The sequence below is a fragment of the Notechis scutatus genome, chromosome 2 (assembly GCF_049901735.1).
Source record: "Notechis scutatus isolate UNSWTSFEM ecotype Mainland chromosome 2, rNotScu1.2, whole genome shotgun sequence".
NCBI lineage: Eukaryota > Metazoa > Chordata > Lepidosauria > Squamata > Elapidae > Notechis > Notechis scutatus.
Genome location: NC_142010.1, coordinates 244,751,556 through 244,779,253, shown reverse-complemented (window position 1 = coordinate 244,779,253; position 27,698 = coordinate 244,751,556). Strand labels below are relative to the sequence as shown.

The following is a 27,698-nucleotide window of genomic DNA, read 5'->3' as shown; positions in this document are numbered from 1 at the left end:
GAGGCAACTGGAGTTTCTGAATTTTCTTTGAAGACGTTTTTCTTCTCATCAGTGAAACATCTTCAAAGAAAGTCCAGTTGCCTCTAGAAAAAGCACCTTTGGGACAATCTGGATGACTGAGAATCTCCATAGATATTTTTTCTGTTGTTTTGCAAGTACACTGAATGCTTTATACTGGAGAAAAATTCCTTGTGTATCTAACCACACTTGGCCAAATAAAGTATTATATTCTGTTCTGTTGTACTCTACTCTACTCTACTCTACTTCACTCTACTCATTACTCCTACTCTATTCTATTCCTTACACCAAGAGAAGAGTCTGTTTTGTTAGAATGTCTCAGCATAGATTAGAGATGTTGTAGTAATGTACATCCTGCATTATGGATGCATCACATAGCTGTACACCTATATGTATCCATGTTGACTATATCCACTAGGCTTGTGCAAGGCAGCTATGCTTTGTCCTGAGAAGGCCTTCATTCCATAAAAGTGAGGCAGCTTGCCTTGTCCAGGTTGTCTGTACTGAGCTCAGGCCCTTGCTAGCAGTTCCAACAGCTGGTAGAAGCTCCTATGCATTGCGAGAAGCTTTTCAGTTAAGGCCTAAGACCCCTGCAAAGTTCAGTTTGCAACTGGGAAATATAAGCCGGTCTCAGCATTAAGCAGGCTTACCCTCTATCATGAGAATGCCAGAGAGAAAATATGAAAAACCTTTTACATTTCCACCACTGAAGGTGGCTTATCAGGAACTACCAGAACAGTTCCTGGCTGCTTGTCACTTCCTGGCCATATGCCAGATCATTGTCCCATGAATTTATTCCCAGCTTGTTTCCTCCACTGATTGTAACACAAGCATGGCAAAATAGTATTGGGGAAACCCTATCTATCTGCCACTTAAATCACTTTTGCAAATAAGTCATCATCAGTACAGCATAAAAATTGTTCACCAGTGAATTTACCATATTTCAATTCCCATTGGCTTAATTAGATCTATTTAAATGTGTTCATGCGTGCTAGAAACATGTACATGTGCCTTGTAAAATCAGCAGCAGCTAAATATGTCCAATGAGTTCTCCAAAACCTGATAAGAGCTATGCACTAACATTTTAATATAAGATGTGCTGAAGTACAGGTAGTCCTTGACTTACAACCACAATTGAGCCAAAACTTTCTGTCGCTAAGTAAGGCAGTGGTTACCAGATGATCGGCGATAACACGCACTTTTTCCCCTGAAAATAGGGGGCAAATGATGTATGCGTGTTATACGCCGATATAATGTTAAGAAGCCTTCGGTGAATGCTGCTGGGATCGGGGATCAAGGACACAAATGAAAGAAGGGGAGGGAGGAAGCAACCGAAGCCTGTCCTTCTCTCTGGGTCAGCTCTCTCAGTCGCTCTCTCGCTCCTCCACCAGCACAGGAAGAAACTGCTTCAAAGAAGCGGGGGCTTTTCCTGTCGCCGCGCCCGTTTCTCCCCACCCCGTCCGCCCGCCCGCCCGCAGTGCTCCGTTCTGCCTGCCTGCCTGCCTTCGTTAATGGTTGAATCGGAACAGTTTCGGCTGAGTAAAAGAGGCGAATAGTTATTATTCTCAGCCGAAGCTGCTCCCAAACAACCAGAAACTAAGGCAGGCAGGCAGGCAGGCAGAATGGGACACTGTGGATTGAAGCGCGCACGCGGGGTGGGAGTGGGAGTGAAATTTCCCTCTTAAAATGAAGATGCGTGTTATACGCCTGTGCGTGTTATACGCCGATAAATACGGTAAGTGAGTTTTGTCCTGTTTTATGACCTTTCTTGCCACAGTTAAGCGAATCACTCTTGATAAGCTGGTAACACAATTGAAAACTGAATCTGGCTTTCCAATTGACTTGATAATCAGAAGATGATCATATGACCCCAAAGACACTGCAACCGTCATAGATATGAGCCAGTCGCTAAACTTTTGAATTTTGATTTTAAGTGTGGGAACTGGTCATAAGCCACTTTTTCTCAGTGCTGTTGTAACTTCAAAGGTCCCTAAACAAATGGTTGTAAATCAAGGACTACATGTATGCCATTAGTAATGAATTCTATGTGGTTTCCAGCTTGGGCATGTAACTGCAATAATCTGCCTGTATTTAAGCAGTTTTTGAATTCGATTATTTTATAAACTGCTGCTTTTCCCAGTTATAGTCTAGATAGCAGTTGAAAAATACAAAATAAACCCTGACAAATGAACAGTTTAACCCAATGTGTTATTTACTCAGGTGTATCTCAGATTAATTTCAGGCGGATCTAATCCCATGTTGATGGGCATATGGTTGGAACAAAGTCATGCGAAGGGAATTTGTATGATCTCATGAAATGGAGTAATGGGATGGGATAGGATGGACAATCATGCTGAAGAATGGAAGGAGAAATGACAGAAGAGCAAAGATCTGAAATGTCTAATTGATTAGACAGGAGGCTGCTATTTTCCACTAATATATGCTTGCAAAGCAAACATAGTTGTTGAATGCATTCAGCCTTGGCTCAATTCCAAGGCTCTGAGACACGTATATATTAGGCTTAGAGGTGTAAAATTTCTGGAAATCTGCTGTGTATTGGAGTCAATTAAACAGAACCTTTTTCCTCTGTTGCGGACACCACTGGAGAATAAAATGCAGACATTATGGGAATCGCCATTCTATCTGCAGTAAATACACGCTTATTGAATTATATTTCATTTATAAAGCTAAGACCAAGTTCCTAATCCATTTAAAACAAGTGGAGGGGGGGAGAGACTATTTATGTCTGGAGGCCACATTCCCTTGGGAGCATTTGGCTGGTAGTGAAAAAGATAGAAAAATTCAGTTGTTTTTTTTTTTTCTCTCCCTCTCCCTCTCCCTCTCTCTCTCTCTCCCCTCCCTCCCCCTCCCCCTCTCCCTTTCTCCCTCTCCTTCTCTCTCTCTCTCTCTCTCTCTCTCTCTCTCTCTCTCTCTCTCTCTAACCCTTCTTTTTTTTCTCTGTTTTTTCTCTCATTCCTCTCTCTTTCTCACATTGCTAATTGGATCTGGGATGGGGAAAGTCAAAAAAGCAAAATGGTAGCTGCAGCATTGTTATCAGAGTGCCAGATCTTTGTATGTATTGTTTATTTTGAAATGCTTACAACAGGGGAGGATCGTGAATCATAAAATAGTTGCCACCTTGCCTATTTTGAACCTGATCCACCTCTCTAGAATGCTATTGGTTAATGTTAAATTGTTCTTGCTAAAAAGAAACTAGAGCTGGATATGAACTACATTTGAAAAGTCTTCATTGGATTAGGGCAGAGAAATTGGGTGGACAATTTGACTGAATTTCTCTACGGAAAGAAGATTTTTTTCATTAAAAAGCAACAGGTGGTGGTAACAATACTAGAAAAAACCCAGGGAAGGAATTTCCTTGGGATTTAAAGAGAAGTGTGAGAAGTTAGGGAGTCTGCTAGAGAAATATTTTTTTTAAACAAGTTTTATTCAGTTTTCCATATTTTAACGTCTCTTTTTAGTGAACAGCATGATTACAGGTTTCACATATACATACAAATATGACCATGATTACATATTCAATTTTTATATCCAATTCCTTATCTTAACAGTGCTTTTATACATTTTGATTTTATTGTATTATTCCAAATATTTATCTCATTATTTAATTCACTTATGATAACTTCATAATCATTATACTTTAGTGCTTTTAACTGTCACATTTGTATATTTCATCTTAAATTCTAATTAAAACAAAGATACTTCTTCTATAAATTGGTTTCCCCCCTGAAATCTCAATATAAGTGCACCACCTCTAAGTTGTAAATTCATTTATTTTCACCCCTTTTAAATCTCGTTAAAACATTCAACATTATTACCTAAAGCATTAAACTTAATAACCCCTTTAAAACTACATAGCATATATAAATCAGATTCTGCATGCTTTTTCTCCTTTTAAATTTCATTAAATTCCCCCCAAAAAAGGACATATTAATCTACTCATTCAAACAGTAAAACAATCCTAAGCCCTAAAGTTAATTCCATTTCAGCTCTCCTCCTATATCATTTCATTTATTTCCATATATTTAATACACATATTCCATTAATTATTCCATTCATATTTAAACCAAAAAAAAGCCAACATTCCAATCTTAAAAATATTTCAATATATCTAATATACGTATTCCATTATTTGTTACAATTATCTCTCTACATAAAGAGGAAGAGGATTAGATTCCATTATCCAAAAAATAACAATTCTGTTTTCCATCTTGTCAATCTATATGTCCCTATTTAGTAACTATAAATGTATCTATATTACCCCTCAATACCTTGCAGAATCCCCTTTCTATATAATAATCACCCATTATCTCTGTGTCCAATTAAGGATTTCCCCATTTTTTTACAATTCCCATATTTCTTTGTTTCCAAATCCTGTTTCTTGTCCCTTCTTTCCCCCTGTCTTTTCTCCTTTGTTCTTTCACTCCAGTTTTTATCCCTCTCTCTATTTATAGCTTCCTTTCGCCCTTTGAATTTCTGCTGACTCTTTTTCCCTTTTTTAATTTTTTGGATATTTCCCTTTTTATTTAATTTCTTAAATCTCCTGTATTTATTTCCAACTCTTTTCTTCTTTCTTTCAAGAGTTCTTGGTTCTCAATGATCACTAAAGATGGTCTCTTCTATGATTTGCTCCACCTCCTCTTCTGCCTTTTGTCTTTGTTGTTCATATTCTGCTGTCGCATTTTCAACAAATTTTAAAGCAAAACCCAGCAATTCACCTCATTCTTGTAGTGTTTCTTTCATTTTTCTGAGTTCCATTTTTAATTCCAGAAGAGAAATCGCCATTTTACAACTTTCTAATTCACAATTTAATCCAAATAGTATCTTTAAAGTTTATTTCCAACAGTCAACTTTTGTTCCTCTCAAGTTTTTAAGTCTCTGCTAATCCAGTGCCAAATTCATGTCAGAATCAGCAACTAATCCAAAGGCAGAATCTTCCTAATTCTTTCTTTGTTACAATGTTTCAAAGTTTTTCAAAGTTCGTTTAACAACCATTTGAAGGTACAGTGGCACTGAAAAGAGTGACTGAATCTCACATGACTGTCGCAGCTTCGCCACATGATCCAAATTTGTTTCCTTGGCAAAGCCAGTAGGGGAAGCTGGATTCATTTAACATCCATGTGATTCAGTGGTGGGATTCAAACATTTTACTGCCGGTTCTGTGGGTGTGGCTTGGTGGATGTGGCATGGCTTGGTGGGCATGGCAGGGGAAGGACACTGCAAAATCTCTATTCCCACCCCACTCTTGGGGGAAGGTTACTGCAAAATCCCCATTGCTTCCTCACCCCACTTCCTCACTCCGTGGCTCTGGAGATATGACAGGGTAATTTGCAGATCCCGATGGGCCACATGGATGGAAGAGGACAGAATCAAAATGTCGTCCAAGTAGCATTGGATCCTCACTGGAACACAGAGATGCCATCAATGCTGCCAGAACCTTTGTGAAGACCCTTGGAGCCGATGAGAGGCCGAAGGGAAGTGCTCGATACTGGTAATGGGTATTCTGATAACAGAAATGGAGAAATTGGCGATGATGAGGCCAAATTGGGATGTGGAGGTAAGCCTCTGTGAGCTCAATAGAAAGAGAGGAGGTCGCCCTCCCGAACGCTCTCTAAAATAGAATGCAGAGTCTGCATTTTAAATCGCCTGTATTTTACAAATTGGTTGAGAAATTTTAGATCAAAAATGGCTCACCACCCCCACGAGGCTTTGGGAACGATGAAAAGGCGAGAGTAAAGCCCACGTCCCCATTGAGAGGGGGGAACAGGTTGAATAGCCCTGATTTCAAGAAGGTGCTGAATGGCCTGATTCATGAGGGCTTGCCTTGAAATGTCCCGAGAGACAGGACAGATTTTTCTGGGGGTGGCGTTAGGAAGTCCAACTGTAACCTTGACCTAATAGTGCTGAGCACCCAGGCGTCCGTCGTTGACTCCTCCCATTTGGAGGCAAAGAAGGCTAGGCGACCTCTGATGGACGGTGAGAACGAGGGTTTACTTAGAGCGACCCCCTCCCCCTTAAAAGGGCCGTTTACCAGTAGAAGGTTGTTGCCTGCCAGATGCTTCCGCCTGTTGGTCTTGGCGTTGGGAGTACAGCCTCTGAGAGCGGGAGAAGCAAGATGAGGTCTCCGCTCGAAAGGCAGGAGGGCGATAACGAGCAGGGCGATAGTCAGCTTTCTTCCCAGAGGAAGAGAGAATTTTACGTTTATCTCTGGTTTCGATGAGATAAGGTTCCAGAGCATCGCCAAAAAGCTTATCGCCTGCGAATGGAACTGAAGCCAGCTTCCATTTTCAGCATGACTCCGCCTACCAATTTTGGAGCCATAAAAGTCTTCTTGCTGCTACTGAAGATGCCATGGCCTTGGATGCAAATTTGGCGGAATTGAGAGTGGCATCCACAGTGAATTCCACCTCTGCGATTATCTTATTAAGGTCTTGGTGAGACCGAAGGTCAGAAGCAGACAATCTATTCAGGAGTTGGCGCAGCCATCGTGGGAGCTGCTTGAAGCGAGGAAAAAGTACTGAAGATCGCTGGTGAGTGCTATCTAACAGAACGCTTTCAGAGACATAGCTACTGACTGAAAGGAGCTGAGTCAAAAGCGGGGTTCTCTCCCAGGGGCTGGCTTTTATATCTTAGTACAGACTCAGCTAAATGACGTCATAGGAAGGAGTCAACCCATCCTGGGCTCTCAATGCAGCATGGAGGAGAAGACCCCACTGATCAGCTGGGACTCAGGAGGCAGAGAATAGATGGGGCTGGGGGCCAATCAGTGGTGGTATTTGCAGGTTCTCTGTACTACTCAAAATTTCCACTACTGGTTCTCCAGAACTCATCAGAACCTGCTGAATACCGCCTCTTAACTACTGCATTATTTTACTTAACAACAATGGCAAAAAAAAGGTTGTAAAATTGGATGCAACTCTACACATCACATCACTTAGTGACAGAAATTCTGGTCTCAGCTGTGGCCATAAATTGAGGATTATTTGTAGAACCTCAATGATATTCTGACTAAAGCTTATACTTTTTTAACTACAGGGATAGAAACTTTTATGGTCACTTCTGTAGCATTACATAAAATACCTCTGCTCATCCAATTTAATAAGGAAGAAATTGTAATATTTTAGTGTTACTATGAAAATATATCATTCTTAATAAAATAAGATGTTGCATTATAACATACTTAAGTATGTTAAGTACCTTGGCACTTAAGAATAAGAAAAAAATAAATATAGAAAAGATTATCAATTCAGGAAAGTAAAACCCCTAATGATATTTTTGTTACATTAGTTTTGAAAAAAACCAGAGAAAATTTATAGGCTGGATAAACAATCCTTCAAAAATTTTTTTTCTTAAAGTAGAATCAACCTAATTTTACAGGTCTTTCTTTGTACAACCTTCTATCCCTCTTCATCTTTTCCACTTTGGACTCCCCAAAAATAAAATCCTCGTCCTACCCCTTTTCCTAATTTGGAATGTTTCCAGACCTTCACTTTCCCATCCAGATAAGAAGCAGAGATCTGTGGGTACCGGGCAGGAAAGGAAAAGATCAGAAATCAATGACATAAGGGGACTTCTTTGAATCTGTTTGTTGGATGAGTGGGTCATGACCTACAAATGCATGAGGGAGACCATTACTTTCTTCCAGAGAGGTTTTCTTTAAATGTGACCTGAATGTACATCTTATTTCCCCTCTGAGTCTAATTCAATCAACTTGGGTACATAAAGTTGCTATTGCAGCAGATTCTTTACATACAACTATGCCTCTATTCATTTGTTATAAGACCATGAATAAGAGAGAGGACTTATGAATGATGACCAAATAAAGAAAAGGCAATGGTCTTTCTGACACCATGTCTCTTAGCAGGCAATAACAGAATTTGCAGCGCATGTCTGGAGCGGCAAAAGGCACTGTCCAGTTGTCCACCTTACAAGGGAAACCACTCTGTATCTTCAGTGATTTATAACTACAATTAGAACAGAATGTTCAAAGGAAGAATGCTGGTGACCCAATTGAAAAGCGAAACATGGCTATAAAGCCACTTTAAATAAGTGACACATGACACATTATAAATGTTCCCATGTTTTCTCAATCACATCTCAGTAAAAATCAGGACCATATGAAATTAACCAAGCCATTCCATCATAGGAGAAGGAGCTGATTTATGAGAAATGGTTTATATTCTCCACTCACCTATTCTTCAAATTCCATGTAATATATGGAATAGGATTCTTCAAAAAAGATTCGGGGTAGATTTAAATAGAAATAAAATGAACAAATTATTGTGGAATAACCACATATGTACATGCTCTAGTAACAACCATTCTGATCTTACTAGATTTAAAAAAATGGGTCATATAAGTTAGTTGTAACTTTGGACAGAGAACAGAAAGATGGACAATATTTTTGCCACTAAATAGGAATCAAATTACTGAGATCGATGCATCAAATTTTTGGGTAAACAATACAGAACATGACCCTATCTAGGCATGCTGAAGTGTGGAACTTAATACTAGGTATAGACTGACTATAATCATTTATGCTTCTCACCACGTCTATAAAAGGAACTCTAGTTATTTTGGGGTAATACTTTTGTTTACTGCTAATCACAAAAAACCTGCAGCTTTCACATTGACACAAATGCTGTAAAAATGCATCAAAAGAGAACAGACAGGAGACAAACAAGGATATCAACAGACTATATCAAATGACACCTTCAACAAATGCAGTATTGATTGAAGCATTTATTTGAACTCCATGAAATCTAACCCAATGTTAATTCTCGTATTTCTAGGTAGCAGCTGACAGCAATTCATTAAATTGATTGCTTCAAAGGTATTACTACTTATAGATAGTCCCCCAGCAAATAGACTTGAGGAACACCAAAGGTTGTTTTACATTACTGATATAAAATATTTATTTGTAAGCTAAAAGAACATATCAGGGCAGGCTCATACATATATGGACCCCACATTTCTCACTCACCGATATTTACACCTAAACAGGTGACAAAGCCAGAAAGAAAATATTGTATTTGAAGTTCAATATAAGACATGAATGTCTTAATAATAGCAATAGCACTTAAACCTATATACCGCTTCATAGTGCTTTACAGTACTTGGGGGCATTTTGTAATGTCAGCATATTGTCCCCAACAATCTGGGTCATTTTACTGACCTCTGTAGGATGAGTCAACCTTGAGCCCTTCAGGACTGAACGGACTCAAGACAATGGGCAGACTTAGCCTGAAATACTGCATTCTAACCATTGCACCACATAGTTGATATGGGTCATGAACTATTGAGATATGAAGATCATTATTAGATTTAACTAATTAATATGCTTGAGATAGCCAACCCTCTTGATAGTCAAATATAGCAGTCATAATCAAATCCATATTTTGCAAAACCAGCCACAAAATTGGAAGAAGACTGAAGGATTCAATCTTAAATTCAACCATAAAAAAGGGACAACTTTCTTTTTTTAAAATTATTATTATTAATTTTTTTTAAAAAAATTCCTTATCTCTATTTACATTGTTAACAGTATTGTGTCATTAGTAATACATATATTTACATTTATTCCTATGCATTAATTTTTATTTCTCGGTTTGATCCATTTATCCCAAACCACATAATATTCCGATTCGTTCTTGCCTTTTAATTCCGCTGTGAGTTTATCCATCTTAACACAGTCCAGTATTTTTTGTATCAGGTTCTCTTCGGATGGTATCTTTTTTGTTTTAGGGACAACTTTCAATAGCATTTCAACATCTATCTTTTGTTTCCTCCAACTTTCCTATTCATCCCAGGCAGCTTACTTCAGACAAAAGTAAGTATTTGCTTACTTTTAAATGTACAAAATTACAGCAAACCAGCATTGGAAAAACACATATATGCCAGATGCAACTGGCAATTTTAGAAATGAATGAAAAGGATGTTTCATGTGAAACATCCTTTACGCCACTGTATTTGTTCTTGAAGTTTGAAATACATTTATTATTTTAAAAGAATTGCATTTATTCTTCATGAAAAATGTTGCTCAGCTCCTTTAAGGGATCAGTAGAAATATTTGGTAAATGCTGGTCTATTTTGCTTCCCCAAAGATGTTGCTTGAATCGATGCATCTTACCTCAGGAGAAAGTTCCACATAATTGAATGGGACTAACTTTCAAAAAAATGTATGAAATATTGCTGTTTTTCTCTAGGCCAAGCATACATTTTGGAATTGCTTATTGGGGCCTAATTCCCATCAAAGATGAATTTATAATATATGTAAGGGACCATAAGCTTAAATCTGTTGAAATACTGTAGGAAATACTGTAAGCTTCTTTGGCTGTTGTGTCATATTCTTTTTAGGTTGCCAAGGTAATTTTTACCAAATGTTTTCTTAGCCATTTTTAGCAGGTGGCTATAAATCAAATTTATGAAGACAAAGGCTCCTTACAATTCTATTTTAATAGATTTATAATAATTCTAGTGACGTGTGTGGAGCGTCTAACCTATGGGAATGTAACAGAAAATAACAGGAGATTGTCATGTAGATACGACAGAGTGCAATCCTTTCTGTGTTCATAAATCCCAAATATCCATAGTCAAAAATTGCCAGTTATAAATCCAGGAACAATGCAGACTTCAATGAGAATGTATTTGGTATAATAAAAATCTTCTATACTGAGAAAACTAAATTCTAAAATATATTTCTAAGTTGATGGGTAGTATTCAGATTTAGTTTTAATAGACACTTATAGAACCAGTGACTCTTTTACCACCAGCAACTTATTCCATTGATTTTATTTATTTACTTATTCCATTATTCCATTGATTTTAATTGACCATCATCCAAACCATCAGGTTGCCTTTATATATGATTAAACATGACTGTATATAAATAATCTAATCTGAAGGCATACTGTAATAATAAGATGCTGCTTTGAAGAGATGTTGAGATAAGCAGTGCTTTTATTGTTCTTGGGTTACATTTAAATTTGTCCATCAGACAGTATTAACTTAGTCAACTTTAAGTGATATACTTCTGGGTCATTGATGTTCCCAAGTAATAGACCACAACTCTGATACAGAAAACTCAGTTGGGCTTCTTACATCAGTATTTTAATCAAGCAAATTACAGATCGATTTGTAATTCAATTCTTTAAATCCCCCAAACCAGTATCTAATATGATCAAAATCAGCCTTGCTAATTACAGCTCTCTTCAGACGTTTCTTAATGGTAATACAATAAGTAAAGCAAAGAATCAAGAGAAAATGTCTCACAATCGGATCCTATGATACCATTGAACAGACACATCTCCTCAGACACATCTTAGCTATATATCATTATTTGATCGATTTCAACCCAGACTGGAGATTCTATGAAATATTATTTCTTTCATAGCAGTTATCTCAACTGCAACAAAAAGCTGTTAAAAATCAGCATGGCCAAGAACTTCCTTGAAAAATATATTTATTACTGAACAAAGATATTAAATTGTGCAGCAACAGGGAAATATTTGTCTGAAGCAGTACTAAAGGCAGAATATAAAACAACGTGCTATAAAGTGTCATTCTAACTTATGATTCCTTGAATTAATCAAACTGTCGGGGGAGGGGTGTTCAACACCCTGAATCATCGCCACATTGGCTGGGTTCAGCCCTTGCTCTATTTACAAACTAGCCAACCACATTTCAGCTTGGTGGGTACTATCCAAATTCTCTGGAAATGAATGTGTCTGGTAAACAGGAAGAGGCACTTCAACAAAGAAGATGAAGAAGAAACAATGGTATTTGGGGGGAAATGGAGAAAGATCTGAACTATAACCATCATACCTCTAGCTAAGAAGTTGCTTTCAGATGTAAAGAAATTAAACTCACAAATTTGAACTCAATTTAAACAATTTAAAATACAAATTAAATATGACTAAATTAAATCTATCTAAAGATATCTATCATTTATGTCTTCTACTGATGCAAAAAAAAACAACCAGGAAGGAATGATTTGAATCACTAAAGCACCTTAAGTTTGGCTTAAAGATGGATAGTGTATATGCCACAGAAAAAGAAAAAGATTAGGCACTTCACTCTTTATGTTTCTCTGTTCCAAATTATTCTCCCCCAATATGGTAGCTGTTAAGACTTCTCACTTGCAAATATTCTATATTAATCTCTTTTCTTGAGCATTTTTTGTTAACCAAACATTGCAGTCCTTAATAATTATGTTGGAACCAAGTTGTTAATTAACTTACAGCAGCAGTTAGATGGGGTTACAGGGGCACAGTGAGGGCTAATGAGCCCTTTGCAGTAGCAATCATACTTATACACCGCTTCACAGTGCTTTACAGCCCCCGGTAAGCAGTTTACAGAATCAGCATATTGCTCCCAACAATCAGGGTCCTCATTTTACCGACCTCGGAAGGATGAAAGGCTGAGTCAACCTTGAGCCAGTGAGACTTGAACTCAGGGGTGGGCTGCTGGGGGTTCGCAGGGGTTCAGGAGAACCCCTAGCTAAGATTCTGTGCAGTTCAAGAACCCCCAAATCCTATTGCTGGCTGTCCCTGCCCACCCCACCTATTCCATCCCAGGAGTCCTCACACAGCCCATTTTGGATGCATATAAGTGCAGGGAGTGCATGGAGGCTCAAGGAGGCCAAAAAATGGGCCTCCCAAAAGTTTGGTAAAGCCAGAAATGGGCCTGTTCCTGGCTTCCAGAGAGCCTCCGGAGCCCGGGGAGACTGTTTTTGCCCTTCTGGAGGCTTGAGGAAAACCTCCGCAGCCCAGAAAGGGCAAAAACATAGTACATGGGCCCATGGTACAGGAGGCCAACTAGGCCACGCCCACCCAGCAACCGGGTAGAGAACCCTTTGCTAAAATTTTTGAGGCCCACCCCTGCTTGAACTGCTGGCAATCTGCAGTCTGCAGAAGTAGCCTGCAGTACTGCATTCTAACCACGGCGCCACCAAGGCGCCATAATACCTCTCACCTGAAAGATCAGTATATAATCCCAAAAGATACCAAAGGTCTCAACATTCTCCTTTTGTAGATCCATACAAGGAGATCAATTGGCAATTCTTTATAAATTGATTTGAAAGTATAGCCAGTAAGTTTATTTCAGAACAAACATGAGTAGAAGCATACTGAAAACTTCCCAGAATCTAGATATCTATGTTCCTTCTCCTTCTCCTCATCCTTCGTCCTCTGCTCCTTCTCCAGGCAATCTTTAGACATTTCTTGAACAGTCCCCTAAGTTGAAGCTGCAGTGCTTACTCTTGACTATTTACTTTGCATATGTTAGCAGTGAAGGAAGACTTCTGCAGCTGCACCACTGAGGTAAGAAGGAGAGCCAAGTGGTCAAGTTTCAGGGTAAAGCTTTAGCGGGAAAGAAAATAAAACAAAACTCAAGCCATCCTACACATTTCAAGTGACAGATATACTCCAGCAACACTAAATTATGTAAGCCATCCCAGACTTTTGACAGAACCACCATAATTCATCCCACTTTCCCATTATCCTAAGGTAGGGAAAAGGCTGAGGTAATAGCTCTGTGCAATCACATTGGAAAACATCTGCCAAAGTAAACCTTTATTCGGGGCTTGTAAAGTATATATTAAACCTGTTCTGAAAATGAATCTTGTTGAAGCTACTTTAATTAGCAGGGTCTGGGTTATATTTGCTATTGATCCTAAGTCTTTTCCCCTCTTTCTCTGTAGGCTTAAACTAGTATTTGTCCCTCTTGTATCATGCTGGATGGAAGAACTGTACCAATAAAGAAGAATATTTGTAGCTCAGGGTTGAAATGAGTACACAGTTCTCATTGACTCTCTCTGAGCTTGGTTGTTTCTTTCAGATCATCCCAAAGGTGCTTTTTCAGGAGGCAACTGGACTTTCTTGTTTTTTCTTTGAAGACATTTCACTTCTTTGAAGATGTTCCACTGGTCAACCATCAACTGGAGGACTGAGAATCTCTACAGACTTTTAGCTATACAATTTGGGACAAACACCTTTTAAATGGTGCCGGAGTAGGAATGGATTTCCAGAGGAAAAAATGGCAGACTACGGGAACCAGGAGCACTACTCAGGTGACCTAGAGCACATAGATAAACCTCCAAGTGCTTCAACGACCCTCTAAAAGGATGCAAATAACCAGATGTCTTCAAGGAATATAAATCCTTCCATTCCCCACTATCCTGTCAGAGGTGAAGAAGCTTCTTGGATGAGAAGCGAAATGTCTTTAAAAGAAAGAAAAAACAAGAAAGTCCAGTTGCCTCCTGAAAAAAACCACCTATGGGACAACCATGACCTGGATGACTGAGAATCTCTACAGATTTTTCCTGCAGATGTTTCATTACCAAACTATGCAACATCATCAATGCTAGTGATATTCAGTGCTAGCATCAGGATGATCAGGACTAGCAGTGATGATGTTACCTAGTTTGGGTAATGAAACATCTGCAAGGTAATAACCAAGGTCAGAGAGCACCCACAGTGAGACTTATGGTCCAATACCACAGTTATCATAAGCCTGAGTGGCAGAAGCCCAATGGGACTGGGCCAGTTTTTTCTGAGACATTAAGTAGAAAAAATATGTCTACTAATCTTTCATTTAGTATTCCCTCCCCCCTACTTCAATTTTATTAGCACTTATATAGTCATTGCCTTTAAAGTTAACAATCTCTTAACTTAACATGGCTTACAACTCTATGAAGTGGTCCAGACTGATATAATCATTGATACAAAGTCATCCAGTGAGTTCAATAGCTGAATAGGGACTTGAAGTGATGTACATCTTAATCACCACACACACTGCACCTCTGACAACTTGTTGCACTTGAGATTGATTTATCAACAGGAAAACACAATTTAAACAGACACTACTAGACAATATGGTTTCTTGTAATCAAAATTAACTTGCTTCTGGGTAAATATGTCCAAGTACATTAATCCATAGCATTATCTCAAGATACTTAGCTGCCTAGAACAAGAAGATAGAAGTAACTTTTTAATTCGAAAAGTCTTAAGCAACTAAAAAGAGCTTTTCTGTAATAATGTTCAGTATGTGCCAATAGATGGTTTTTGGCCTGTGAATATTTGTTTAGAAACCGAAGTTACGAAGGCACTGAATGAATGATTATGACTGATCCTTGGTGTTATAGCTGTCATAGTGAGGAAAGGAAAAAGAAGTCCTTGCCCTTTTGTAATAGGCAAAGTTCTTTCCTTTTGTGGATTCAAATTTCCCAGCTGGGAAAAATGCAAAATAATTTGGTCAGCTGCGTTGAAAGTCAGAATCAGTTTATTAATAGGAAGGCAGGTAAGAAATCTCACAGCGTTCCTAGGATTAATCTAATCTTGTGAGTAGAGAAACCCTTTTTTATACCCTTCAGATCCTTTGATTTTGTAAGTGTGAACCCTTGAAGTCTTTGATTTGTGTGTGTGTGTGATGAGTTCCTGTCCTTTGATATTGGGATCTCTTCCTGGGATCTTGGTAGAAGTAATTGTTTTATAGTAGCTGTTTGTTCACTTTGTAGCTGCTTGTTGCATTAGGTTGCAATATCCCGAGCTTCCTGTTATGCCTTTGGGTTTGTTTTTCACAAGTTTTTATAGCTTGCCATCTATTTGATTTCTATGGGAAAAGATCTTAGCTAGTTTGTAGGGTTTTTCCTCTGTATCTCATGCCTGTAATGTTCTCCTTCCTTTGTTGTGAAAAGTAAGCTGGCTCCAGCCCTACTTGACAAAGGGTGGGGGCTGATGGAGCTGATCCTGTTTGTGTTTTCACCTCTTCCTTTCTTCTAATGTTTTCCTAGAAGACAGGGGAATCACAACTTCCAACAATAGCACTCCTGTGATCACATGATTGCAATGCTTGGCATATAGTTTGCATTTACAACCAGTTGAAACCAGTTGCCATTTGCAATCTTTCCTGTTGGCTTCCCTAGAAAGTCAGTGCAGAAGCCAGCAGGGAAGGTTGCAAGTTGCTATGGTATGTCTCTCCCAGCCCCTTGATACTCACACTGCACTAGTCAATCAAGCACCCCCACCAACCCACGGTGTGCCTCCTTTGTCCTTAGTATCTTTCATTTATTCAAGGGTATATTTTGATCATTTTTTTCACTGTCTATATCAGAGGGCTCCAAACTTGGCAATTTTAAGACTTGTGGACTTCAACTCCCAGAATTCTCCAGCCAGCTATTCTGGGAGTTGAAGTCCACTAGCCTTAAAGTTGCCAAGTTTGGGGACCCCTTGTCCATGTAAACTTTACTCTAAGAAATGGTAAGCTTCATAATGTTCTTGGGGACATACTGGGATCCAGATTCAAATGACAAGTTATGGTGTTGAGAGCCAATTTGCAAGGTGCCGAGTTAGGATTGGGAACAATTTGGTAGGTTGACTTTGGTCATCTCTCTCAGCACAGCCCATAAAATGATGACAGAATCCCAAATAAACCTCCTTAAATTCTTGGAAGAAAGGCAGGATTATAAATGCTAATAATAATTATTATAATAGTTCTTAAAATAAATAGTAACACTGTGCCTTGCCACAGTATATGTGCTCAAATTAACTGCATAGTTCTCCAATGATATTTTTAAGTAAGTTGGATCAATGAGCACCTCTCACCCTAATTTATTTCACTGACAAGTGTATAGTTAATCCCACATTTCCAAGATTTTGCTGCTTAAGGCAGCAGCCTCATTCTGTCTACCCAAAAGGTTGATCTGGAAACCATTAATTCATTGCATCTTATTAGATAAAGGCCAAGCTGAGGTCATAGTATCCTCAACAAATGCTAAGATTCCTATCTTGCATTCTGATTTATATTTGCAAAATAATTTCAAGATGGCCTTGAAGCTGAGGGTCAGGTAATTTTCTCATTAGGTGGACAGAGATGGCATCTTAAGAGCATGTCGTGGACATTCTTACAAAAATCCTTTCACCAGAAGGCAAACAGGTAAGGTTGTTCTGTGTTATCTCCTCTGGACTCTATAACAATTAGTTTATTTCAGTATTCGGGACAGGAAAAATATTTCCAAGAAAATCTTAGCCTATGCCATTTTTTTCCAGATTTTCTAAGAAAGCATACAGATCTATTCCAAAGTCTGATGTACTGTGTTCTTGGAAACAAATATGCAGTATGCCACCTTCTTATTTAATCACTTTAATTAAAAGAACCACCTCCAAATTAAGGTCATGTTGAGCAAGGAAAGGTGGCAGGCAAAATATCTATCAGCATATTGGTTCCCTGGGTGGATCATCGTGTGCATCATATTATCTTGTGGTGTATCAAAAAGTTTGACACCGTATAAATTCAATAATTGGGCTCTGCGGTGCTTTAGATCTGAAGGGGAGAAGATGTCCTGGAGTATGTCTGGGTGGACACATGGCACCTGTCACCAGTTCCTTAAGCCCAAGGTGCATTTTTTTGGAATCATGCTGCAGCTAAATCATTTCTGTAAAGCATACAACAACTTAAAGGACTGCAAATAGTGGTATATGAGCATACATACACCCATATGCTCTGAAGCATCTTCTCCCTTTCAAATCTAAAGTACTGCAGAGCCCTAAGAAGCAATCCTATCTTGGAAATAAAGTGAGCCTATGATTGCTTCCTACTAGTCTTTTCATAAAGTGTGAAATAATGCTTTTGGCACAGACCAATTCTCCAGATGAGTGATCATTCCCTCATGCCCATGGTAAATGGCTAAAGCCAATGACACAGGGTGTCTAGTTGAGCATAAAGAGCTTTAGGGCATAAAGAAATTAAAAATTAGATTCTTTATGCAAGTCAACACAAATAAAGGGGTGGATACCACACTTAGGTCCAGTAATAAATGTCATTCAAATTTGCATCATGCCTGCTGTTTCAAGTTAGTATGGAATGGAATTGAAGGAGCTGGGTACGTTTAGCTTTGAAATAAAAAGTTTAGTTTAGATTATTGTCATTGCACCTCATACAACAAAATTAAATACCATCTTCAGTGTACATTATGAATATAAACACAAACACACATCCTTCACATTCTATACATTGAATTGAAAACCCCTGATATTGCATTAATATTGCACTATGCAGTAGAATTCAATAGAGTTACTGCCCTGGGATAGAAGCTGTTTTTCAGCCTAGTTTTTATTATCCTGTACCATCTGCCAGATCTTAAAGAGTAGTAGAGTAATGGAATAACAGAGTTGGAAGGGTTCTTGGAGGTCTTCTAGTCCAAACTCCTGACCAAGCAGTAGATCCTATACCATTTCAGACAAGTGGCTATTCAGTCTATTCTAAAAACTTCCAGTGTTGGAACACCACAACGGAGACTGAGGTGGGGATATGACAGTATTCTTCAAATGCCAGAGAGAATGCTGCACTGAAGAACATCAACCGTGACATTCTTGAATACAGGACCCAGAACAATGGATCTGAATTTCCAGAAGCCACTTTTAATTGAATGAAAACTGCCTAACAGTAAGTATAACTTGACAGTGGAATCAGCTTCCCAGAGAAGTGTTTATGGTCTCCTTCACTAGATATGTTCAGATAAATGTCAGACAGTCACCTGTTGGGGCTGTTTTAATTTGGATCCTTAAACTGAGCCGATAGTTGGGTTTACTGGCGTGAATGGCCCTTTCCAAAACTCTGTTCTGAAGATTCTGCTTTCACATCAGAGAAAGTCTGTCACTAAGACACCAATTTGATGGCAAATCATCAATCAATCAAAATGATTCTGTCTCCATTTCACTGCACTTCTTATTTGGGTTACACTGATGTACTCTGTCCACCTAGAATTGCCATGGTACTTTCTTTAGGTGATTCTATTGGAAGGAGTTTAAAACAAAGCTACCTAATGCAGGGCCTCGGAATGTGAGAAAACACAGCATTTGTATCTCAGGATCCTTCCTCACAGATGAGTTGAAGTTCTATCCACTTCTGCAGCATAAAATATGCTGTTCCATCACTCCTTCCTTTCCTGCCTCTACTCCGTTGCCAATCACTGCCAGTCCTCTGATTTCCTTCCAAGGTAAGAAGTAACAATGCCTATGAGATTTTATATACTCCTGGATGCAGCCTTTTGACAGTATCATAATAAGAGTGGAGAATTTAATTTTAATACAGATAAAATTAAAATAGTAACAGTTGATAACAGTACCAACAGAAATTGAACTCACAGGCTTCAGAAGAGACGGAGATGGCAGAAGAAAATGTTGCCCGGGAGAAATTAATACCAAGGTTGGTGGCAAGTGGTGAAATATTCTCTGTCTTGAAATAAATAGGATGGCAGGGCCAACCCAAGGAATCTGTTATCCTTCTCATTCTGGGTATAGAAGACTCCTGGATGGCCACGGACTCATTTTGACAGAGTAGGAGCAGAGCTGTGTTAGTCAATGGCAAAAAAAATCAGGAGAAGTACCGTAGCACCTTCTCCAACTAGCACATTTTTTGAAAAGCTTTCATCATCTACAGCTCATTTCACTCTAGTTTGATATAGGATTTAAACTGGGTTGAGAAGTGGGGAGGGGGGAAGCTAGGTCGATTATGCCAAGTGACATGTGAGAGAGGTTCCAAGCATCTTACCCATTAACAAGTGTGATGCGTTAACAACTTTTTGCATATGCTTTTAATAAAATTTAAAAGTGCTACCAGATTCCTAACCCAGGAGACTGAACAGTGGCATCTAAGACCTCTGAGCCAGCATGCCTGGCCCAGGAAATGTTTTAAGGCCACACAACTTTGACATCTAATAAAGGAGACGTCCCAACAATGTCAGTCACAGGACAAGGGTGCCAGCTCTCTCAGACTGTTGTCTGAGGCTGCCAACACTAAAGCCAGCCCTGCCCTGTGCTGCTGTCCCCAGTTTACCTCACTGGGTTACTGGAAGGATTACAAAAAAGGGAAAACCTCAAGGTTGTCCACGGGAAATTCTTGAGAAAAGGCAGGATGTGGGTAGGAATAAGCAGGAATCCAAGGCATCGGAAGGGGAAACACCAGCCTCCCTTCCCCACCTCCAGAGGCAATAAAGAAGCTTATTCAAACATTTGTCTAGCAGAGGCTATCTTTCCCAACATGCTATTTATTTATTTAATTTCAGCAGCATGGAGTCACTTAAAAGTATAACGAAACCGGCTGTGATTTACAACAGTTGCTTCTGCTGAGATTGTGCAGGCAAGTGGAGAGAAAGTCTCTCCAGGGCCAAGACAGTTCTACTTGACTTTAAATCTGAATAGACGTGAATAAGAGGAAGACGGCTGTGCGCGGTCCCTTGCAAAGGCAGAGGTTTAAAAGGTTCTCACAGAGCTGCAGCATCCTTAAGCAGGGACAAGGGGCAGTGATGTAAAACCTGACCGAATGCACAAAACTCCAGGTCAGATGCTTCCAAGCCACACAAACAATGTCCAGTTTAGCCCAGGCAAAAAACTGATGCCAAATGCCTCCAAGCTACCTTGCTCCCAAGCATACCTTTTAAAATATATATATATATGAAACACTCCAGGGGGGAAAAAGAGATCTGTGCTGTCCAGCTAACTAACGGCAAAAGAAAGGACCATTTAAAACCCGCTGTTAAAAATAAATAAATAATGAATGAATAAATAACGCGGAGAACAACCACCTTCCCATTCTTCTTCAAGAGATTATTTATTCAATCGAAAAACGGCCACCTTATTAAGTCTGCCAAAAGATTCGGTTTATTCGAAGAACAGCGCCGCGCTCCCTAAACGTCAGCTTCTGCACCTTTAAAATCTACTGAACAACAGGCTACCTCCCTCTGCTTTGTGTGTGTGTGTGTGTGATTTGTGGAAGGAAACTTTTCGGACAACTTTTCCCAAGAAGCGGGGCATTCCACAGCTTGGAAGCGGGCATTGCCGCCTGTTCCCGGGCTCGGGGAAGGCACTAAAGCAGGAGCGCACGCGGCGGGCAGGTACCAGACGGAGCGGCGAGAAAGGGGTTTGTGTGTCCCTTCTCTCTGAGCTCTCTCTTTCTCTCTCTCCCACATCCTCGCCTTACGGTCCCGCTAAGCAGGGAGAAACGGAGCGACGAGAGTGGAGACGACGGTTTCCAAATAATTAAAACCTGACGCCCTGAAGGTTGTGCGTCCCAGCCAGCAGCGAGGTGCTCAAAACTGCCCGGGGAGGTGGCAAACTCCAAGTGGACGGAGATTGGCGACCGAACAGCCAGATGCGAACTAGGGAACGCTAAGTTTAGTCAAACCATCTGCCGGCTCTCTTCTGTTCAACAACCCAATTTACTGCTCCCAAGGTGAAGTTCCTGCCCGTGAATCCACCGAGACGGTTCGAGAAAATCCGAGATCCAAGGGTGCCAGCCCGAAAGTAAGGAGAAAAAGTCTAGATCTGGGGAAGAATAAGCCAGGAGGGGGGAGGAGGAGAAGTGGGTGGGGGGAACCTAGCACCCTTAAGAGGACCAACTACCTTTATTCGGACCAATAGATGCGCCACCCTTCAACTTGTCCAGAATCAATCAGATGAAACAATAATGAATCTACCCGAGAGAGAGAGAGACGCACAAGGTGCAGAGCTTTTTGAGCATGTGCAAAGGGCCTGCCCCCCCTTCTCCTCCAAGCGGCTCCTTCAGGTGCCCCGCTGGAGCAGGCTCTCGCTTGCTCTGGAGAGCAGAACTGCCCCACTGAGCGGGGAGAAGGTTCCCAGATCCTCGGAGTGGACTTCAGGCAGAAGTTCACTGCCCTCTTCCCGCGAATGACCCGAAGGAGTCACTTAATAACTGAGTTTAACAAAGAAGCGGGGGTTAGTACGGGGTGCCTGGGAAGAAGACCTCAGGGTCAAGGCAGAGAAGGGCCGCACTTACTGTAGGGGCAGTTGTCCCTCTTGGTGCCGCTCACGTTCCCGTTCTTCTCAATCCGGAGGAAGAACTTGTTGAAGCAATAGAGTTTCCTCTGGCGCACGTCTCCTCGGAGGTGATCGTAGCTCCGCACGTGTCTCCCCGCGCTGGCGGCCGAAGAGGAGGAGGAGGAGGAAGAAGAAGAAGAAGAGGTGGACGAGGCGTTGGCGGCCTTGAGAGGCAGCACGCCGCGCCCGTGCTCATAGCTGGAGGCGGTCAGCGAAGACATCAGGCAGAGCAGCAGCAAGAAGCCCCAGCCGCCGCGGCCGGCGGAGGAAGAGGAGGAAGGCAGGTGGGCAGAGGCGAAGGCACCCTGTATCAGTCTCCATCTGCACATTGTACTGAAGCTCTGGGCGCAGGGAGAGGCCTCATGGAAAGAAACATGCTGGGAGGGTGAGCTCCCGGGCGAGGCGAGCGGACAGCTGGTGGGGAGCCCCTTCGCTCAGAGCCTCCGGAGCGCTGATCTGGCCTGAAGGGAGGGCGCCGACATCCATGCCTCAGGGGGCGAGCTCTCCGGGAAAAAAAAAAAAAAAAAACGGCGGCCTTCCCCTCCCCTTTGCCTCGGGGAGGGGGCGCCTGCGGAGCCTTGGCCCTTCTTCGCCTCGGGGCGGGGAGGTGTGGAGGGTGTGGAGGGGCGGCGATGGCCGCTCAGGGAAGGCGACTCGGGTTGCCTCACGCTCCCTCTCGGCGAAAAGCGGAGCGAAGACCCGCCGTGTGTAGATAGCAAGTTCGCGGGTTGCGGGAGGGGGGTGGGGGGCGGCGGTTGGGAGCCAAAGGAAACCACGCGCGCGCGCGCGAGGCGGAGGCCACGATCCGGAGGCCGAGCCACGCGCCAAAGCCTGGGCTTAACGGGGCTCGGTCCTCGGGGCTCCCTGTACCATCTTCCCCAGGGAAGGCAGGCGAAGCTGTGGAAAAGAGAAAGAGAGAGAGAGAGAGATGACAGGCGAGTCAGCAACCAGAGGCAAAGAATGGCTCTCTAATTCGAACCCTTTAAAAAAACAAAACAAAAACAACACCAAATTAAACGGCTTAAAGCAGATCCGAATCCACATCCCCCCTCCCGCCCGCCCCCCGCCCAGGCTGGCTTCTGCACCTCCTTCTCACCCCAGAAATCTTCGCTCGAGCGCAGGTCTCCTCAGCGAAAAGTAAGCGGGTTAGGACTCAGTTGCCTTTGCCGGCGGTTCGTTTTCCTTCCGTACACTTTTTTTTTGGTTTTTCTCCCTCTCCGGAATCCTCCCGAGGGCGAGAGGCGAACCTTACAACGACGCTCTCTATTTCTCTAAGGAAATAGGGACGACCGACCCCAAGGCTTAGTGGACGAGGCTGCTCGCCTTGCTCTCTCTGTGCTTTGGCTTGCCGGCAGGTTGGAGGCTGTATCCTAAACGCTAAAGATTACAAAAGCTGAGAGGTGAGACGTGCCTCTGGTGGTCAAGTTTTATTTGCGGGAGGGGCGGGGGGAGAGAGACTGTCAAAGCGGCGGTGCTGGGACATCTGAAACCCTTTCGCAAGTTGCAGTGAGCAAGCGCCTGCTGGGGGAGGAGAGACGGGGAGAGAGAGAGACCCACACAGAGAGGAAAAACGACTCCCCAAGATCTGTCCCCTTTCTCTCTCTCTCTCTTGCGCTCACTCGCTCTCTCTCTTTTTTCCTTCTTTGTAGGAGCCACCGCAGCCGCCGTCTTCTGCTAATTGCTCCCCAAACCGTTCTGGCCACCAGCAAGGCTGGGAGACTCATGCCTTCCTAATTTCCCTGTCTTCCAGGATCAGCCAATCCCCTCTAGGGAACCCTCCTCCTTTAAAAAAAAATAAATCTTGTTTTCTAGAGAAGGATTTTTAGTTTCTCATATATTTGGCAGGCAGCAGTTGAGAGCCACCTGGTGCATGTTGCTTGCTGACTCCCCCTCCTGCCTTCTCCCCTTAAAGAAAGAAAGCGGGGGGGGGGGGAGTTAAGAACGAGAAAGAACAATATAGTGCAGGGCTGGTGGGGGGGTGGAGGCGCGGGAGGGGGGTTGTCCGTCTCGCGAAGAATCGAGGTAGCTGGATAGGAGAAAATTTGAAGAGATAAAAAAAAAAAGGAAAGAAGGAGAAGGGAGGTAGCTCACTTTGCCTCCAAGGAGTTCTTTTGCCTGCCCTGGCCTTCCTTCTCCCCTTTGCTTTAATTAATCACCATTTCTGGCTTCTGTTGCTGAAAATTAAAAGCAAAAAACGCAGAGGGGAAAAAATCAGACTTTTTCTTTCGAGTTTTCAAGATTTATCACCTTCCAACTCTGCAGAATAAGGTCCCTGCCATGGCCAAATTTCTAATTGCTAACATGGCTCAACTTACTGAATCTCGCCTGCGACTTCAAAAGAAGGAGGGGAGGTAGAGAGTTAGGGGAAGGGAGCTTTATTGGCGTGGCAGAGTTTTGGCCCATAAAAAATCTGCATGTATTTTTTTTTTCCTTTTCCTTTTTTTTCTTTTTAATTAATGCGGTTTCCTTTACCAGAAAGGGGCACATTTTTTTGTGTTCTGATTTTTTTCTTCCTTCATTCTGCCTTTTGCTTTTGGCTTATTGTTGTTTTTGGTTTGCACATCTAACATCTATTGTTTTGGAAGGGTGGGTAGTGATTTATTTTCCACAAAAGGTGCTGCTGTTATTCACCCTTCCTAGCAAGTTTGTCATGTTTCTCATGACAGATATACTATGTTTTTCCTGCGATGGCCCCAACGGCTTCCAGCACTTCATACTCTTCCAGAATGGAGGCTGCCAGATTTGTATACCTACCACTTTGTTAAGGGGAAAGACTACAGACCGTGAGACTGTCCTTTTCCAATGATGATTAAATTACCTTGCAGTAGGTAATTAGGGCCTTTTAACACTTGTACCCCTTCTGAGCAGCCTGTGTTTTTCTGTTATGTCCCCATGATGCCTTCATCTCAACTTCATTCCACAAACTGGTTTAAGCTTCTATCAATGGTTAGACAATAAAACATGGTAATGAAATATGTAGATTTTTAGAACATAATGAATATATAAAGATGTATTTTTTAATTATATCTATAAAATGGTTATAGGATAGATTTGAGATGGAAATATGAACTGCCATAAAACAAATTAAGTAAAATATGGATTATCTTGTAAAACATGAATATATAATAGTATAGTCAAATGATTGATTAATAATGATAATGTATCTAGGAGTATTTGATTGACAATATGAGAACATATACAATGTAATTGTAATTGAAGACTACGAAGTGGAAGCACAAAACAATTTGTAAACCAACCGACACACTGTATGCATATATATTTGATGTTTTTATGTTGTGTTTGTTTATGTTTGTCTTAAAAAAACAATAAAACTTAAAAAGAAAAGAAAAACTAGTTTAAGCCAATTGTAGACATGTTAAGGTAGTATTTCCCCTTTATTCTGATACCATTTAAGCCCAGCCTCAAGGTGTGTAAAATCTCTTGAGTTCTTCATCCATTACCTTGGAAGGAAGCAGGTGCCCATAGAGACATGAAACAGGTAGAAGAAGCAGGATAGGAAATGGGAATGAGAACAGCACATTTTTGATACAATCTAGTTTTCTTCAGTTTAAGGATGGGTGCAAACCCTCTAAATCAGTGGTGGGGAAAAAAGGCCTTTGGTTGCAGCAGCAGGCCATAAAAATGTGGGTTGGCATTCATCAGCCTAAAATAAATATTGCAAAATGTAAAATGTGGACTTCTTTTTCATGTTCTATGGAAATGCTACAGAGGAAAGAAATAGCTTGTAAATAAAACAAAATTAAAAAACACACAGCACAATTGGATTCTATCGTATATAAACAGAGGGCTTCTTGGAATAAAATGTAAGTTAAAGAAAATGCTGATCAATGGAATGCAATGGAAAAACAGCCAGGGCATAATATTGTCTGCATTTGGAATCAATCTATCCTTGACTAGCAGAACATACACACAGAACAAATAGTTCTCAGATTGGATTGATTCATTAGCTTGGGCTTTTGAGTATATTGGTAATGCAGTAGAAAATTAGAAATGATTTTCTCCAATTACAATGTGGACTTGATTACCAAAGACTCATTTCTAAAATTTATGGACTTCAATTCAAAAGGAAACATTTATACAGCCCTCAGAATGAAGAAGAGAAAGGGAAAAAAGAAGACTGCGTTGGAATCCATGGGCTTTATTACATTGTTTACACTCCTTTGAAATAGTTGGTCTTCATCATATATGCAATTTCTGTTCATTTATCAACAACTCCATCTTTATGTCAGCTTTAAGACCACTTCTGTGACTGATGAGATTTAAGTTGCCTATCTAGAGATTCTCTGCTATGTGATCTAATTGAAATGTAATCTGGTAGGCATGGCTTGAATGTCAATGGGTCAGTCATAAGGCACTTTTTTCAGTGCCTTTGTAACTTCAAATGATCGCTAAATAAATGGTTCAAAGTTGAGGACTGCCTGTATAAAGTGTAAGAAGTAAGTGAAATAGGTGAAATAAGTGAAATAAACTGTAAAGGACAATTAACCAGTGGAACAGCTTGCCTTCAGAAGCTGTGGGTGCTCCATCAATGGAGGCTTTTAAGATGAGACTGGATGTAGTAGCAATAGAGATCCTGTAGAGGGCACACGCAGCATTATGCTGTGCCTAATACACACACTTTGCATGATCTCACTCCCTGTCCCGGACTTGGTACAATGATCTCACCTTACTAACATCACCACTATTCTTAAGGATTGGTGGGGGGGGGTTCACCAATCCTAATGCTGCTTGTGCAAAACCATATAAAAAGAATAAACACTGCATGAGTAGTCAGGCATCTTGGCACCCTGCACAATGACTGGTCTTTGAAATCCATCAACTGGATAGTTACTGGATGAGATTGTATGGGCTCTCCCGCTTGAGCAGGAGGCTGGACTAGAAGGCTCTATTCTATTCTAAACGTTCCCTTGAATCAGTAGCTTTTGCCTCTCCTTTCTTCTTCTCACCATGGGATCAATAAATAATTCTGCACCTTCAGTTGCCTAGTAAAGGCATTATTAGCATGGTTTTGGAATTAGGCAATTAATTAGACAGTTATTTGGGAGACACCAGTGGTATTCACAAAATATTCTAGCAATAATAGCATTTCCTCAGTGTGGTGTACTTCCCCAAAATACTGGAATTGCAATTCCCAAAATTCCCAGGCAGAATGGCCAAAGCAATTGATGGAGAGACATTAGGTTGGCTGGGGTCCTACAATATGCTTTCACCACATTTTAGTCCAGAGGAAAAATTGTCATCACAAAGAAGCTTGGGGATAGATAACCTAACCAGATGAAGTTCTTTATTGCAGTGTTCATCCACTTCATGAAGATATTTAGATCTGGCAATGGGAGACCATGTAGGAGCTATGGATACAGTATTTCCAAAGTTCTTCAGCAACAATCATTCTTTCAGTGCAAAAAGCTCCAGGCAAAAAGCTTCCATTGCCTCCGGGCTGGCCTGGAAAAAAATCTGCCTAAAAACTTGAAAAAATGCTTTAAGTCAAGTCCTGATAACATTAGCCTAGGTAGATCCATGATTCTCATGAATCATGAGAAGGCAACAGCTTAATGATATTCTGTTGCATGTAATTTACTGCAAATGAGTAAATCTGCTTGTGGCCTTCATTTAAATGACAGAATATGTAAGTAGAAAATATCATAAAAGAAACAGGTCCATGTATTCATGACACTTAATTTGCAAGCATTACATTTTATTTGATTTCTTTCTCCAAACTACTGTAGCATTCCTGACTAAGCAAAGGGCTGTCACATGTTGCTTTAGACACTGTCTTTAAATGTGTATTTGCATGGGGAGAGAGAGTTA

At 40.9% G+C, this 27,698-nt stretch overlaps 1 protein-coding gene across 1 annotated transcript in view; it reads right to left on the bottom strand.

Annotated features, from left to right (window-relative positions):
- FGF10 (fibroblast growth factor 10) overlaps positions 1-22,766 on the bottom strand; it is a 97,704-nt gene extending 74,938 nt beyond the window's left edge. The window contains exon 1 of the mRNA XM_026666477.2: positions 21,829-22,766. Coding sequence (XP_026522262.1) covers positions 21,829-22,198 — 370 coding nt within the window. The 5' untranslated portion in view covers positions 22,199-22,766. The remainder of the gene's footprint in view (positions 1-21,828) is intronic.
- Positions 22,767-27,698: the final 4,932 nt, after the last annotated feature.